We start from the raw sequence: 12603 nt of genomic DNA on the forward strand, positions 1-12603 counted from the left end.
CGCCTGCACCAGCAGAGGGCGCTAATTCGCTGATTTCAGGCCATTCAAAACATAACAGATTACGCAGATTATTTTTTCCTCCCAGCGATGAGATGCCGCCCCCTTTGAATCGGCGCCCCGAGCAGCTGCCCGTATTGCCCGTGCCTAAAACCGCTACTGCCGACCGGAGCTTCAGCCAGGACCCACAGGAGCTTCAGCCGGGACCCACTGGAGCTTCAGATGGGACCGATTGGAACTTTCCTTCGGCTCAGTCAGAGCATCAGGTAGAAAACAATCACAATCTGTTTTCCAGAACAAAAACAAACGGGATCACAAACATCTTGTACCCACAGTCTGTCTCAGTCCTACATGTGGACAGACATGAACTCATTTATTTCTTTGGGTTTTACAGATTTCACTGCTTGCTGTCTCTTATGTCTTTTTCTTGCATGTTTTGGGAGCTGCTGCTCATTTTTGTTGTTTTCTGTACAATAACAGTAAATTATATTATCTATTCTGATTCTGATTTTCATCTGTTATCCATGGACTGATAGTAATCAGTCTTTCTCAAAACAGTCAAACTAACAGTAACAATAAAATCTAAACATTAATGAGTAGTAGAACTATATATCAACATTATGAAAAAGTAAAATGCTGTAGAAAGATGATTTATGTGAGTAAATGTTTTTTTAGGAGACTGACCCACTGCAGGGCAGTTCGGAAGGAATCAAGCAGTAAGTAGCTAGTTTCTACTCTGAAATACAAAGTGTGTGAGAGAAATCTCATTCAGATGTGAGTTAGATAATGTTTTTACTCATAAATTATAAGTTATTTTATAAAATAAGCATACATTTACGTTTGCTCTGGAAACAAATATGGCAGTAAATGGAAACTCTTTTTCTTCAAGTGTCCTGTGAGCTGCAGCTGATGATGCTGGAGGACCAAAGAGGAGAAAACGAGAGGATGCTGGAGGTTCTGGTGATGTGGTCATCAAAGCTGCTCACCACATCAACAAAGATGCAGAAATGGATGATGGAGATCTTCATCCTCTGAGGTTCATCGCAGGTGTCCAAACACCTCTAACAGCGGGAAACTCTAAACCTAAAAACAGCAGAGCTCAAACTCCTTCATTTTGTCTTTCTTCTGTATTTAAGCACCAAAAACACAAACAATGGATTTACAGCAAAATAGATTTTTACAAAAAAGTGCTGGAAGAAAATGATGAGATGAGCTACAGAGAATGAAAACAGAGAAATTGAATCGAAAGTTACTTTTGAAAAATAAACGGCGCCGGCGTCTTTCATGACGGTCACGCCTGCTGGACACAAAGTGACGACCTCTGACCTCAGAAACAGGAGGATTCTGAAGAAGTGCTTTCCAAAGTCTTCTCCAGACAATTTAAAGACAGAATGTCTGGAACGGATTTTTCCCAAATCACTAAATTTACCGTATAGTTACGTTTTGACAGATTTTGGATTACAGTTTTTACATCAGTTGATCCAGATCTCATTCCTTGTTGGATCAACTGTTACATTCTTCCTCATGAAGGCACTTTGTCTGAACGCGCGATGACGATGATGATGGAAGTGTAACTTTCTTTGACTCTGAAGGATCCATCAGAACCCACAACCACATGTCCTTCCCCTCCGGCTGCCGTTAGGCCACCTTGGTGAGCTGAAGGTCCCCAAAAACCCGTAAGGAGGTGAGCGAGGCCAGCTGGGAGAGGCGGTGGGTGAAGCCGCAGAGAGGCTGGCCGTCCACCAGGATACGGAACTGCTGGTGCTCGCAGACGATCTCCATCTATGAGGATGGAGGAGGGAGAAGGGAGGGAGGTTTGGGTCTGGTTCTACAGAATCTTAGGACCACAGATCAAATGAAGAGATTTTGTGATCCACCAGAGCTAAAAGTTAGAAGATTTTACACGAATTTCTTCACACTGCATAAACAGGACCAAGAGAAATAGATACAATAATCTTACAAAATGTAGCCTAGCCTAACGTAGCATCTAATGTAACATAAGGTAATGTAACAAAACGTAACGTAGCATGAAGTAACGTAGCGTAATGGATAGTAATGTATTGTAACTAGAGCTGCCACAAACGATTATTTTGATAGTCGACTAATCAGGTCATGCACAAACTGGATGTAAAGCACACATCTTAACCATCGTTAGCTTTAAACTAACTAAAAACTAGATATATAGCATTACCTGTGATAATGCTAGTGTGAATGCTGTAAGCTGAATTTGGCCGCTGAAGATGCTGAAATTGGTAGCTGAAATCACTGCAGCTAATAGCTGAAAACGCTGAAGCTGATAGCCAGATAAAATATTAGCTACATGCCAAATTAGCCCGAAAAACTGAAAAAAGCTTAAAGTAGCCAAAACAGCTAGCATAAAGCTTAAATATTAGCTAAACTCAAAATTATCCTAAAATACTGAAGAATCCTAAATTAGCCATAGCTAGCATGTAGCTGAAATATTAGCTGAACCCCAAGATAGCCGTAAAAACATGAATTAATGCCAAAATAGTCCAAAAAGCAGAATGCCATTAAACTTTACAGTATATACATTATACTTTCATCTTTACCACACTCTGATTGTAGACTGTTTAAACAGTCGATTAGTCGTCGATTAGTTGACTAATCATGGCGGCCCTAATTGTAACGTAATGTAGTACTTCACGCTACATTACGTTACGTTATGTTACAATATGTTACACTATGTTGCGTTGCATTATGATACGCTACAATATGTTACGCTACACTACGTTACGTTATACTACATAATGTTTCGTTACGTTACATTACATTATTTTATGCTAAGTTAGGCTAGGCTACGTTATGTTGCATTATATTATATTATATTATATTATATTATATTATATTATATTATATTATATTATATTATATTATATTATATTATATTATATTATACTATATTATATTATATTGTGCTGTTCTTTGGGTAAACACCTCCATGATAAGAACAAATTATAAAATGGGATATTATCAACACACTAGAATAAAAAATCTACTGTTACTAATTTAGTAGTTATGTATATAATATATATATAAATACACAATACAATGCAGTTTATAGAATTAATAAAAAATACAAAGACGTTTCAAGGGAAGAAAAATATAAAATAAAGACAAATGACGTCCAGTGACCTTATGTGAGAACCTTCAATCTGTCCTTTACTGTCTGCGAGGTGAAATTGTTGAATAACATGAAGGAAAATAGAAAGAATTAGCTAGAATGTGACACAATAAAAAAATAAAGTACAAACTGAATATCTTGGATATTAGAAGATGAGTCTGTGTGCGGCCAATCACGACTTTGTTTTGGTTCCTTGATACTTTTGTCCTTAATTCTTTGGTTTTATGTAAACAACTATTATATGTTTTAAATGTAAAAATGATTTTTTACAAAAAAAAAAAAAAAAAAAGATTTTTCTTTTACTCACTCCTTTTATTTTTTAGTTTGTGTTTGCCGTATTCCTGTTTCAGTTTATCCAGGACACAAACCCCGTCTCTGGCTGATGGCTTCTCATTTTACCCTTTGACCTCTCTGGGATTCTCTGGGACAAACTTTTTGATATACATTTCACCTCCAATAAATCCTTTCATTCTTCTATTGAAGTTATTTCTTTGTCTTTGGGTCTGATCGTCTCGTTCTGTTCAGACCATCTCTCTTCTTGTATGTGAAGTTTCCTCCTCATCCATGATCACCATGGAAACCCTCCAGATGATCCAATCATCTAATTTCATCCGTCAGGATTTGGCAAATCCAAATAACTAAAATACTTACAGTTACGTAGTATTTCTATGTATTATGTTTGTAGTTGATGTCTGAGGGGACAGTGGTTTCATCACCTTGAACGCCTCTCCAGGAGCAAAGGGGAAGAAGGAGAGCGTGTTCTCGGCTGGACCCCACTTCCCCCCCATGCGGGCGTTGCGCTGGACGGCCTTTTCCGTGAAGTTGACCTTCAGCTGCAGACCTACGTCGGCCTCCTCCTCCTCCTGCTGCTGCTCCGGTTTGCTGGACAGAGTCACCTCGATGCTGCAGCACAAACAGCAGGAAGTAGAAATGAGAGGAGATCCATTCTGGCTCTTTCAAAATAAAACTCAGACCTGCAGGAACTCTAATAGGTACTCTAATATTATACAATATATACACTTTTACTTGGGTCACTTGGGAAATTCATCATGATTTGAAGGGTAAACACAGCTTCACCATGGATGAAAAAAGAGTTTTGCATTATTTGTAATCTCTAAATTCTCAATAATTCTGCCAAACTGGTTCTAAAGTGCGTTGCTTCAGAGACATGTTCATGTGTCATTCCTGTTTCCCCCTCAGACCACCAGAGGGAGCCATCACCTGAGTTCAGACACTCTCCTGAGCCTCATCTTCACTCCATTTCCCATAAGTCTCTGCCTGCTGTTCCCAGAGCTCACCAGCTGTTCCTCCTTCAATCACCACAAACATTTATAAGGAAGCTTCAGACTGTGCTCAGGTGTGAAGTCTTGTTCTGGTTTATTCCTCCAATTCTGAGTGTTACCCCCTCCAGTCCTGTTCCTGTGTAATCCTGCCTCGACCTCAGCCGGTCTTTGACCACCGATCTTCCTCGACCTCTGACAAACTCCTCGCCATGCCTGACCTCTGCCAAGTTCACCACATATTACCCAAGCTCCTTAAATAAAAGACTGTTTATGGGTCCGTCTGACTCGTTAAACCTGGAAACTCAAACATGTTTGTCTTTTTGCTCATTTTCAAACTTAAATATTAACGTTTATTTTGTTTTAACTAAAGATGTTAGAAAGACAGAAATTAAAATATGAACTTTTAACTTCTAAATTAGTTGATTTAAATTGTTAATTAATTTAAAGTTTATTTTTTCTGATCTTTTTTATGTGAGATTATTCAGGAAATCTTTTATTTTGATGATTTTTTTTTCTTATTTTTTTTTTAGTTTATTTATTTTAAATAATACATTTTTGCAAAAATAAGCTTTCAGTTTTTCTTATTTTGACTTTTCTATTTGTTTATTTTATTATTATTATTTTAATTTAATCTTTATTTAACCAGAGAGTCCATTGAAATTTAAAACCTTTTTTCCAGAACAACAAAATGTTAAACGTTAAGAACAGATTCACGAAGCTGATTCAATGACATTAAATTAGTTAAAACTTGAACTATTTAAAGAAGCAGTCTTAAGTGTTCCTAATATAGATTTAAAAGTATTAATTTGAAATGGCTTTTTTTTAGTTTTAACTGAACCCATCAGAATTTTTTTTTATCATTTTAAGTGTTTTTGTCCAGATTAATGTGATCTAACAAATCTCATAACTTTTGTCTGTCACACTTGAAATTTGTTCTGATAACAGATATTTTTTTTAAGAAAGGAAAAGATTTTTGCAAACTATGAATCTGTTTTAAAGTGACAAACGCAACAGTTGTATTTACAGATAAAAATGGTAGTTTACTAATTTTAAAACTGCAAATGAAGTAAAGATGACTTTATTCAGGACAAAACATCATCTCTTGGTTTTGACTCTCAATAATCTGAACTAAACTCATTTGTTTCATTTCACATTTTAAGTTTTGGGATTTTTGGAATCTTAATTACAAGGAATGCGTTTTTGCAAAAGTAATCTCTTTATTTTGATGTTACACTTTGGTTAAAACCAGAAATTATGAAGCTCCAATGTGTTTAAAATATATAAAAGTCAATCAGTAAAAAATATAAAATACAACAAATCAAGCTAAATTCTATACAATCCAAACTTGAATTTCTTGGTGTTAACTGATCGCTATCTGTAAATTTTAATTTTAATTTGTTATTGTTTCAGTTTCAGTTTTTTTTGTCCAGATTAATGTGATTTAACATTTGAAAGAACTATTTTTTAACAAATGCAGCATCAAAAATTATAACTTTAGTCCCAAACTTTAAATAAACACACGAATTTTCAAATGTTCATTTGTGATTTTCTCTTCAAATTATTTTGTAGATCAGATCTTAAGTTTAAGAATTTTATTTTGAAGTTTGACTGATAATCCGAGGAAACTAAAGCTTCACGTTTGAACATTAAACTGAAAGTTTTAGCATTGAGTTCATGCAGAATCAGCTCCAATAACGTGGAATAATGAGGTTTTCCAGCAGGTTTCTGTCATTTTGATTGAAACAAATGAGAGACAAAGTGAAGGAGGAGTAGAATCCGAGTCTCCTCCGGCCTGGGAAACCCTCAGACTGTCTGGGAATTCTGCAGATTCCCATCTTGAAGCCGATGTTATCCAGTGAATCATTTTCCACTGAGGCTGTTAGGATTTCATGGGATTTGCGGTTCTTCCACACTCGATTTACAAACTGATCCTGATGAAGAGGAGCGTTCAGGCGGACGATCACAGCTGCTCAGCCGAGAACATCTGCTGGGACCTCTGCTTCCCCAGGAAGGCTGCAGCGGGGGGGTTCTGCTGTGTGGAGCTCTCACCTCTTCGGCTTCTTGTTCACGATTCCCATGATGACCAGCTTCATGGAAGGCCTCAGACCTCCCTTTATCTCTCCCGTGTACTCCTCCTGGGTAACAATAGACAGCAGATGAGCCCACAGGCGGCGGGAACCGAGGCCAGATTGATCCGCCGTGATCCGTTCCCAGGATCAAAGCACCGTTTCAGTGAAGCGAACAAACCTACATTTTCTTTCTTGTCCTGTTCTTCCATTCCACTCGGGCGTGATGCGGTGTGGCTGTTCAGACCGTGCTGCTGACTGAAGACTGATTGTCTCCGGCTCCAACCGGCAAACCCCTCCTGTAGCAGGTTGCCATGGAGACTGGCTCCCAGCTTGGTGATGGAGGGAAACAGAGGGGAGGAGGGAGGGGGGGTGTTTCAGTCCCTGTTTGAAGATCCGGCTCCTTCACTCTCACCTCACATGCTCTCTGTTTGCCCTTCTGCTGTTGCAGCGTCAGCTTTTTTTATTGAGAGCACCGAATGCAGCAGATGCGTTCACTGACTCCACCCTGCGACTGAAATCTCATTTCAGTGTCGGGGTTTGGATTTTCAGCAGGGTGGATGGTTCTTCTGATTCCTTTAAATAACCTTTTTTGTGGGGTGTTAGAGAGGCGTGCCACTATAGAACATTAGGTTCACTATATCTCCTTACTCCGACACAAAAACCTCCAAGAGGACAGCCTCTAACCCCCCCAGATCTGACAGAAGCTTCCTCCAGAGTTTGGGAGGGGGGAAGTAAACATCGCTGAACAACCACAGAGTCTGGATGATTTCAGTCTGAACCCACATCTGTGTGTTTATGGTTCTTTGTGTTCTTTAGGCTAAAAAAAGTGTTACAAAGACAAATGCAAAATGTATTCATTCAAAGAGAGAAAAATTAAAGCTTTTAAATGGAAAAGGGAATTTATGATAAGACACAAACAAATCAAATACAGTTTTTTGAATCCATATGTGAAAAAAAGCAGTTTACACTTAAACAACATCCAAACATAGGAGTTAAGAATAAATACATCATATGATTAGCTCTTTCTCTCTATATATATATTCAAATAAAAGTATAAACTGTGACAAATATTGAAACATCTATAATCATTTGTGTGGAGATGTATTTGGGTTTGTTGGGAATTAAGATGTAAATGTAACCAAATGAGTGGTAGAACGTGTGTCTTTGTGTGTATATGTATATATATATATATTTATCTATATATATTTAATAATAAAATTGGGGCAGGAGAGTGAGATTTTCTGGGGCTTTAATTTCTCTCACTCCCTATTGGCTATTTATTGTAAATGTTTTCCCAAGAATGTCCTATAAAAGTAGACGTCTGTAATAAAATATTAGCAATCAATTTATATGTTCAGACTCCTGTTTGTTAAACTGACAAATCCAATCAAAAACAGATCTTATATTATAGCTAGGTTCAATAGAAAAATTTTAAAAAAATGTGTAATAGAAAATTAACAAAAACAATAAAACTATTAAAACTTTTTAAATATATTACTTCTGATTTAGCAGAATCCACACTTTTTAAAATTTTATTGACTATATCTGTTTTATATTTTTCTGATTAGTCTGATATAGTTGTATTATTTTTTATTTATTTTCTGGAATGTCTCGAGTATTGTACTAAATATTGTACTGAGATTTTGTTTGAATTAAAAAAAATCGTATCAATTTCAAAATAAAAGTCTGGCATTGGGAGAGAAGATTTTTTCATGGGTGAAACCCCAATTTACCACTTTTCTGCTCATGTAACAAACCTCCTTTCTTTAAAAATGCGGCACCATTCAAAATGTACATAAATTATGTGTTTTAGCAGTTCAAAAATCGTTATTTAAAAATATTTCTATCGTCTAGTTGTTAAAGTTCCAACCGTACGTGAATGCACCATCAAAAAAGGGGAACGCCCACCTCATGTCAACCTTTGACCAACCAGAGGCGGTCAATCAGCTGACGTTGTCACGTGACTCGAGTTGGAAGGCTAGCTAAACCGCTTCAGAGCGAGTGGTCGCTCAGCGAAAATGTTCGCCGATTTATAGAAAAACATCGCAAAAAATGAGTAAGTAACTTTATGTTTATTAAAGGTTTAGTTCTAAAGACTTGATACTGAACTTACGGGGGCTTTCAGGGAAATTATCGCGAGAGTTTAAACACAAAACGTTAGAGTAAAGAGGCGCTAATTACTACATGTTTGATGTCCACAGAGGAAGAAAACATTGATTCGAAATTTAATCAAAGTTTGGATTTATGCTGGAGACACGCCACAGATAAATGAATGTATCTAAAGTTTGTGATTTATTACATAGAGGGCCTTTCCCGCTTCTTCGCAAAATATAAACAAAAGTAAACAGTACAATCGATTAGTTTAAGCTTGTTTATTCGAATTAACAGGAAGAACTGAGATTTCGACAGTTTGGATCGATTTTCGGCAGCTGAAATCCTCTGCTTTAATGACAGTGACATCTTCTTTTCTTAAAGGATTTCTTAGTTTTGAACAATAAGAACTTTGAGTTACAATAAAGTGATGATGAAGAATACTTAAAACAGGCCCGAATATCTGCCAAAATTCAACATTCATAAAATGTTAATTGATTTTCCATCAATAACTTTTTATGTTTTTCACAAAAGTATGCAATATTATAAAAAAAAGAAAAGAATTCTTACATAGAAAACATGTCTATTTTCCTGAAAAAATAAAGAATAATCTTAAATGTCCACCTCTGGAATGAATAAATTCCCTCGTTTTACGTTTTCCTGAAACCCCTGGTCTCAGGTGAAGCCTCGGCGCTCCCCGGCTCCACGTCGACCGAAGGACCTCTTCAGCAGAGACTGTAGAGCGGCGGAGAGCCTCAGCTGCAGTCATGCATCCCTTCGGCTGCGAGGCGGAGACGTCCCTCCAGGACCTGTTCCAGTACTTCCAGGGGGCGCTGCAGCGCGGGGAGTGGGAGCTGGCGAGCGCCTGCGTCCCGCAGCTGCTCAGCTCCTCGGGAGGCCTTTCGGAGAGGCTGAAGGACATAATCAAAGCCGTCATCTGCCATCCTCACAGTCTGAGGTGATCCAGGAGACGTGAAGACATACGGCAGCAGACGTTTGTCTGTTTGGATTTACATGTTCTGACTTGTTTCTCAGATGGGAGTCTGTCGGCAGTCCTCACAGGCTGGCCTGGTTTTGGCTGCAGGTGTTGGAAAAATGGACAGAAGAGAAGGTTGATTTAAAAACATTGGTCTATAAGACAAAAAAGGAGTGGAGAAGCCTAAAAAATTAGATTTTTTTTTTTTCCTTCCAGATTCCTCCACAGACCAGACGAGAGCTGGAGTTCCTGCTGCTGCTGGAGAAGCTGAGCTTGGAGGGGATACCGGAGACCCTCCTCCAGGTCTTTATGTGTTACTGCTCCCCTCCTCTAAAGAAAACATTTTTCTGTAGAAAATTCAGCTTCTGTCGCTCTGATGATCTCTTGACCTGTCAGGAAGTGTGAAACCACTCATTTTAAACCAGTTTAGACGCTGTACATAACTTTCTTTTTTCCTATTTTTACGCCTATTTATGCTTTTTACATGAGAGTAGAAGTCACAGAAGTTAAATTCCATGTCTGTGCATTTATACTAAGTCAATAAATCAGACTCTAATGATCCGTTTTTGTGTTTCTGCAGGATCTACATCGGACTTTCTCCTCCTCGCCGTCCTGTGGCGGCGGTACGGCGGCGTCTGCGGAGTCGTGTCTGCGGACGCTGCTGCAGAAGAAGAAGCCGAGGCTCGCTCAGACGTTAGCAGAGTTCCTACAGGTCCAGTGAAAGAGCAAACACTCTCTTTGTTTCAGCAGTTATGAACAGAAAAACGCTCTAACAGATTTTTTTTTCTGTGAAGTTTTTTAAAAGGAAACATGATATGGTTTCCTGCAGGATCGGACGGGCCCTGAAGGCATCACGCTGCAGCACGTATTCATCCAACACCTGATGAGGAAGCTGGAAAGGCCTGAGAAGGTGGAGGTAGAGGAGTGGGCGGAGGACATCTACGCCGTGCTGGCTCTGATGCCGTGGAAGTCCGGCGGTGGCGGCGGCGGGCAGCTGGAGGCGCTTTGTGAAGCCCTGTGGGCCGCCAGGGCGGGGCCTCTGAAGGAGGAGAGGATCCTCAGCTGCCTGATCCGGCCGCGGTGCCACAGCCTGGTCTCCATGTACTGCAGCACGGCCGTGAGGCTGCAGAGGGACCTCCTGCTGAGGAGCTCACCTCCGACGCGAGGTAGGAGGCGGGAAGGAGGCGGGGCTTAGACCGCCGTGTGGAATGAAAGACATTTACCTCTGTGATGCTTTTTAAACCAAGGATTTAAAGAATCTTTAAAATTATCTCTAAGGATTCAAAACAGTTTTTGTGGCAACACTTAATTTATATATTTATATATGGTGCAATTCCAGCTTTTTTCATCATATTACACAATAATTTCACAATAATTTCAAATTTCTACATTTGGTCTTTTTTTAACACAAATTGAGGACAAACTGTTTTTTGTTTTAGATCAAAAGTGTATAGATACAATAAAAAGTCCCACGACCATAAAACAACATTAAAAAAATAACAATTCATAAAATGTTTAAACCCCAGATTTGGATGTTTTGAGCTGAAATTTTCTGTCGTCTTTTCTCTTCATGTCAGAAACTCTGTGGACAGAAATGCAAGAATTTATCTTTATTCTCAAATCTACAGTTGATGCGGTTCAGTGTGAACTTTAGACTCAAACGGTGAGAACCCTGGAGAGTTAAAACAGCTACAAACCGCATTTATACAACATCTCCAATTATAAATGAATAAACATTTCTGCATCTTTCAACAACTTATCTGAAAACATGCGTGTTTCAAATGCAAAAGTAAATATTTCATATTTTATTATGAAGTTTTATTCTTAAGACTTTAGATTTTGTTTGTAATTTAGGACATTTTGATTTCAAAAGTCAAAATTGTGGCTTTTGTTGCAAAATGGTGGCACAAAAATCCCTTCATTTTAATCCTCCAAATGGTTACTGTGAGCGACTGTGTCTGCAGTTCACCTCTCCCCCACCTAGTAATGCGACACCTAACGGAGCTTCAGTACGTCTGTCGCATTTATGGTTTATTTACGACTCTGTTCAGCTGGTTCACATTTGAACACAAACACACAGAAGAATTCCTCGTCACTCGCTCGCCGATATTGATGGTGGCGATGAAATAACGTTTCTTTGAATTCTTTGGTTCCTTTTGGCTGAACTACTTCAGTCACACATTTTCAGACATTTAAAGTTATAAAACTTGGTCAACTACGTGTCAAAACTCGTTATGTTTGTCTAAAACCAAACATTCGAAACCTTCAGGTTATATTTGGAATAAAAACGATACGAATGGCGGTCGGGGTCATTCCGGCGTCACTGAAAACGCTGCGTTCAGAGACCTCTAAAGGTTAGCAGCTCAAACCTGCCCTTTGAAATCACAGACTCCTCCCCCTCGCCAAATCCGAGTAAACTTGATTTATATTTTCCATAAAATGTTCAGATCTTTAAAGTCTCCTCAACAGGAGGTTCTGGAAGTAAAACCTTTTGCTGCTAATCTCAGACTGTTAGTTGGAAACTCCGACCAGAACCATCTGAAGAGGAAGCCTGATGGTCATCATCACCTTGATCAGTGGGAGGGGCTTCAGAACCGAAGCCCCGCCTCTCTCTCTTTTTGACTTTGGATGAGCTGAATGTGGAAGACGTTTGAGGATCAAACCCTTCATGTTCTAAAGGTTTGACCGCAGGTTCCTCTTCATCTCTTCCTCTTTTCTCGTGTTGGTAACGAGATGAATTCGGTCTTGAAGCTTCACGCTCTGAGGAGCGACTTCTGCTGGAGGAACGTTGGCACGCCGTTTCCTCCTCTCAGTCACACTTCTGCTTTTGGAGCTTCTGTTCAAGAATCATGTTGTCGGGACATCATGCAGAACCATAAAAGCGATCAGAGAGGCATCATGGGGGGGTGGGGGGGCAGCTCTGTTCTCCTTCCTCCTCTTTAGTTCTGCTTTTACCGTCTTTGGATCCACTTTACGTTCAGGTGGATGAGAGTTTCCTTCATGAGGTTTGATTTAAACCAGCAGCTGCAGCCGTTCTGGATGAAG

General features: G+C 39.1%; 2 protein-coding genes across 4 annotated transcripts in view; one reads left to right on the forward strand and one right to left on the reverse strand.

Moving 5' to 3' along the window:
• Positions 1 to 1090: 1090 nt before the first annotated feature.
• si:ch211-10a23.2 (uncharacterized protein LOC567812 homolog) lies at positions 1091 to 6874 on the reverse strand. Its single transcript, XM_024274351.2, has 4 exons — positions 6674 to 6874; positions 6472 to 6557; positions 3856 to 4042; positions 1091 to 1779 (listed from the first exon to the last, which is right to left on the reverse strand). The coding sequence occupies exons 1-4, from the start codon at positions 6698 to 6700 to the stop codon at positions 1636 to 1638; spliced, it is 444 nt and encodes a 147-aa protein (XP_024130119.1). The 5' UTR covers positions 6701 to 6874; the 3' UTR covers positions 1091 to 1635.
• A 1534-nt stretch (positions 6875 to 8408) lies between these two features.
• zfyve26 (zinc finger, FYVE domain containing 26) overlaps positions 8409 to 12603 on the forward strand; it is a 29044-nt gene continuing 24849 nt past the window's right edge. For all 3 annotated transcript variants that reach the window (XM_024274324.2, XM_024274339.2, XM_024274330.2), the window contains exons 1-6: positions 8409 to 8547; positions 9262 to 9540; positions 9618 to 9693; positions 9775 to 9861; positions 10139 to 10270; positions 10388 to 10724. In XM_024274324.2, the coding sequence (XP_024130092.1) occupies positions 9350 to 9540; positions 9618 to 9693; positions 9775 to 9861; positions 10139 to 10270; positions 10388 to 10724 (823 nt within the window). In that variant the 5' untranslated portion in view covers positions 8409 to 8547; positions 9262 to 9349. The remainder of the gene's footprint in view (positions 8548 to 9261; positions 9541 to 9617; positions 9694 to 9774; positions 9862 to 10138; positions 10271 to 10387; positions 10725 to 12603) is intronic.

This window comes from Oryzias melastigma, linkage group LG22, assembly GCF_002922805.2.
Source record: "Oryzias melastigma strain HK-1 linkage group LG22, ASM292280v2, whole genome shotgun sequence".
Taxonomy (NCBI): domain Eukaryota; kingdom Metazoa; phylum Chordata; class Actinopteri; order Beloniformes; family Adrianichthyidae; genus Oryzias; species Oryzias melastigma.

Coding starts and splice junctions, on each gene's coding strand:
- si:ch211-10a23.2 (XM_024274351.2), bottom strand. CDS start 6,700: ATGGAAGAACAGGACAAGAAAGAAAAT. Junction 6,558..6,673: donor AACAGGACAAGAAAGAAAAT/GTAGGTTTGTTC, acceptor ATTGTTACCCAG/GAGGAGTACACGGGAGAGAT. Junction 1,780..3,855: donor CTCCTGGAGAGGCGTTCAAG/GTGATGAAACCA, acceptor CCATCCTCATAG/ATGGAGATCGTCTGCGAGCA.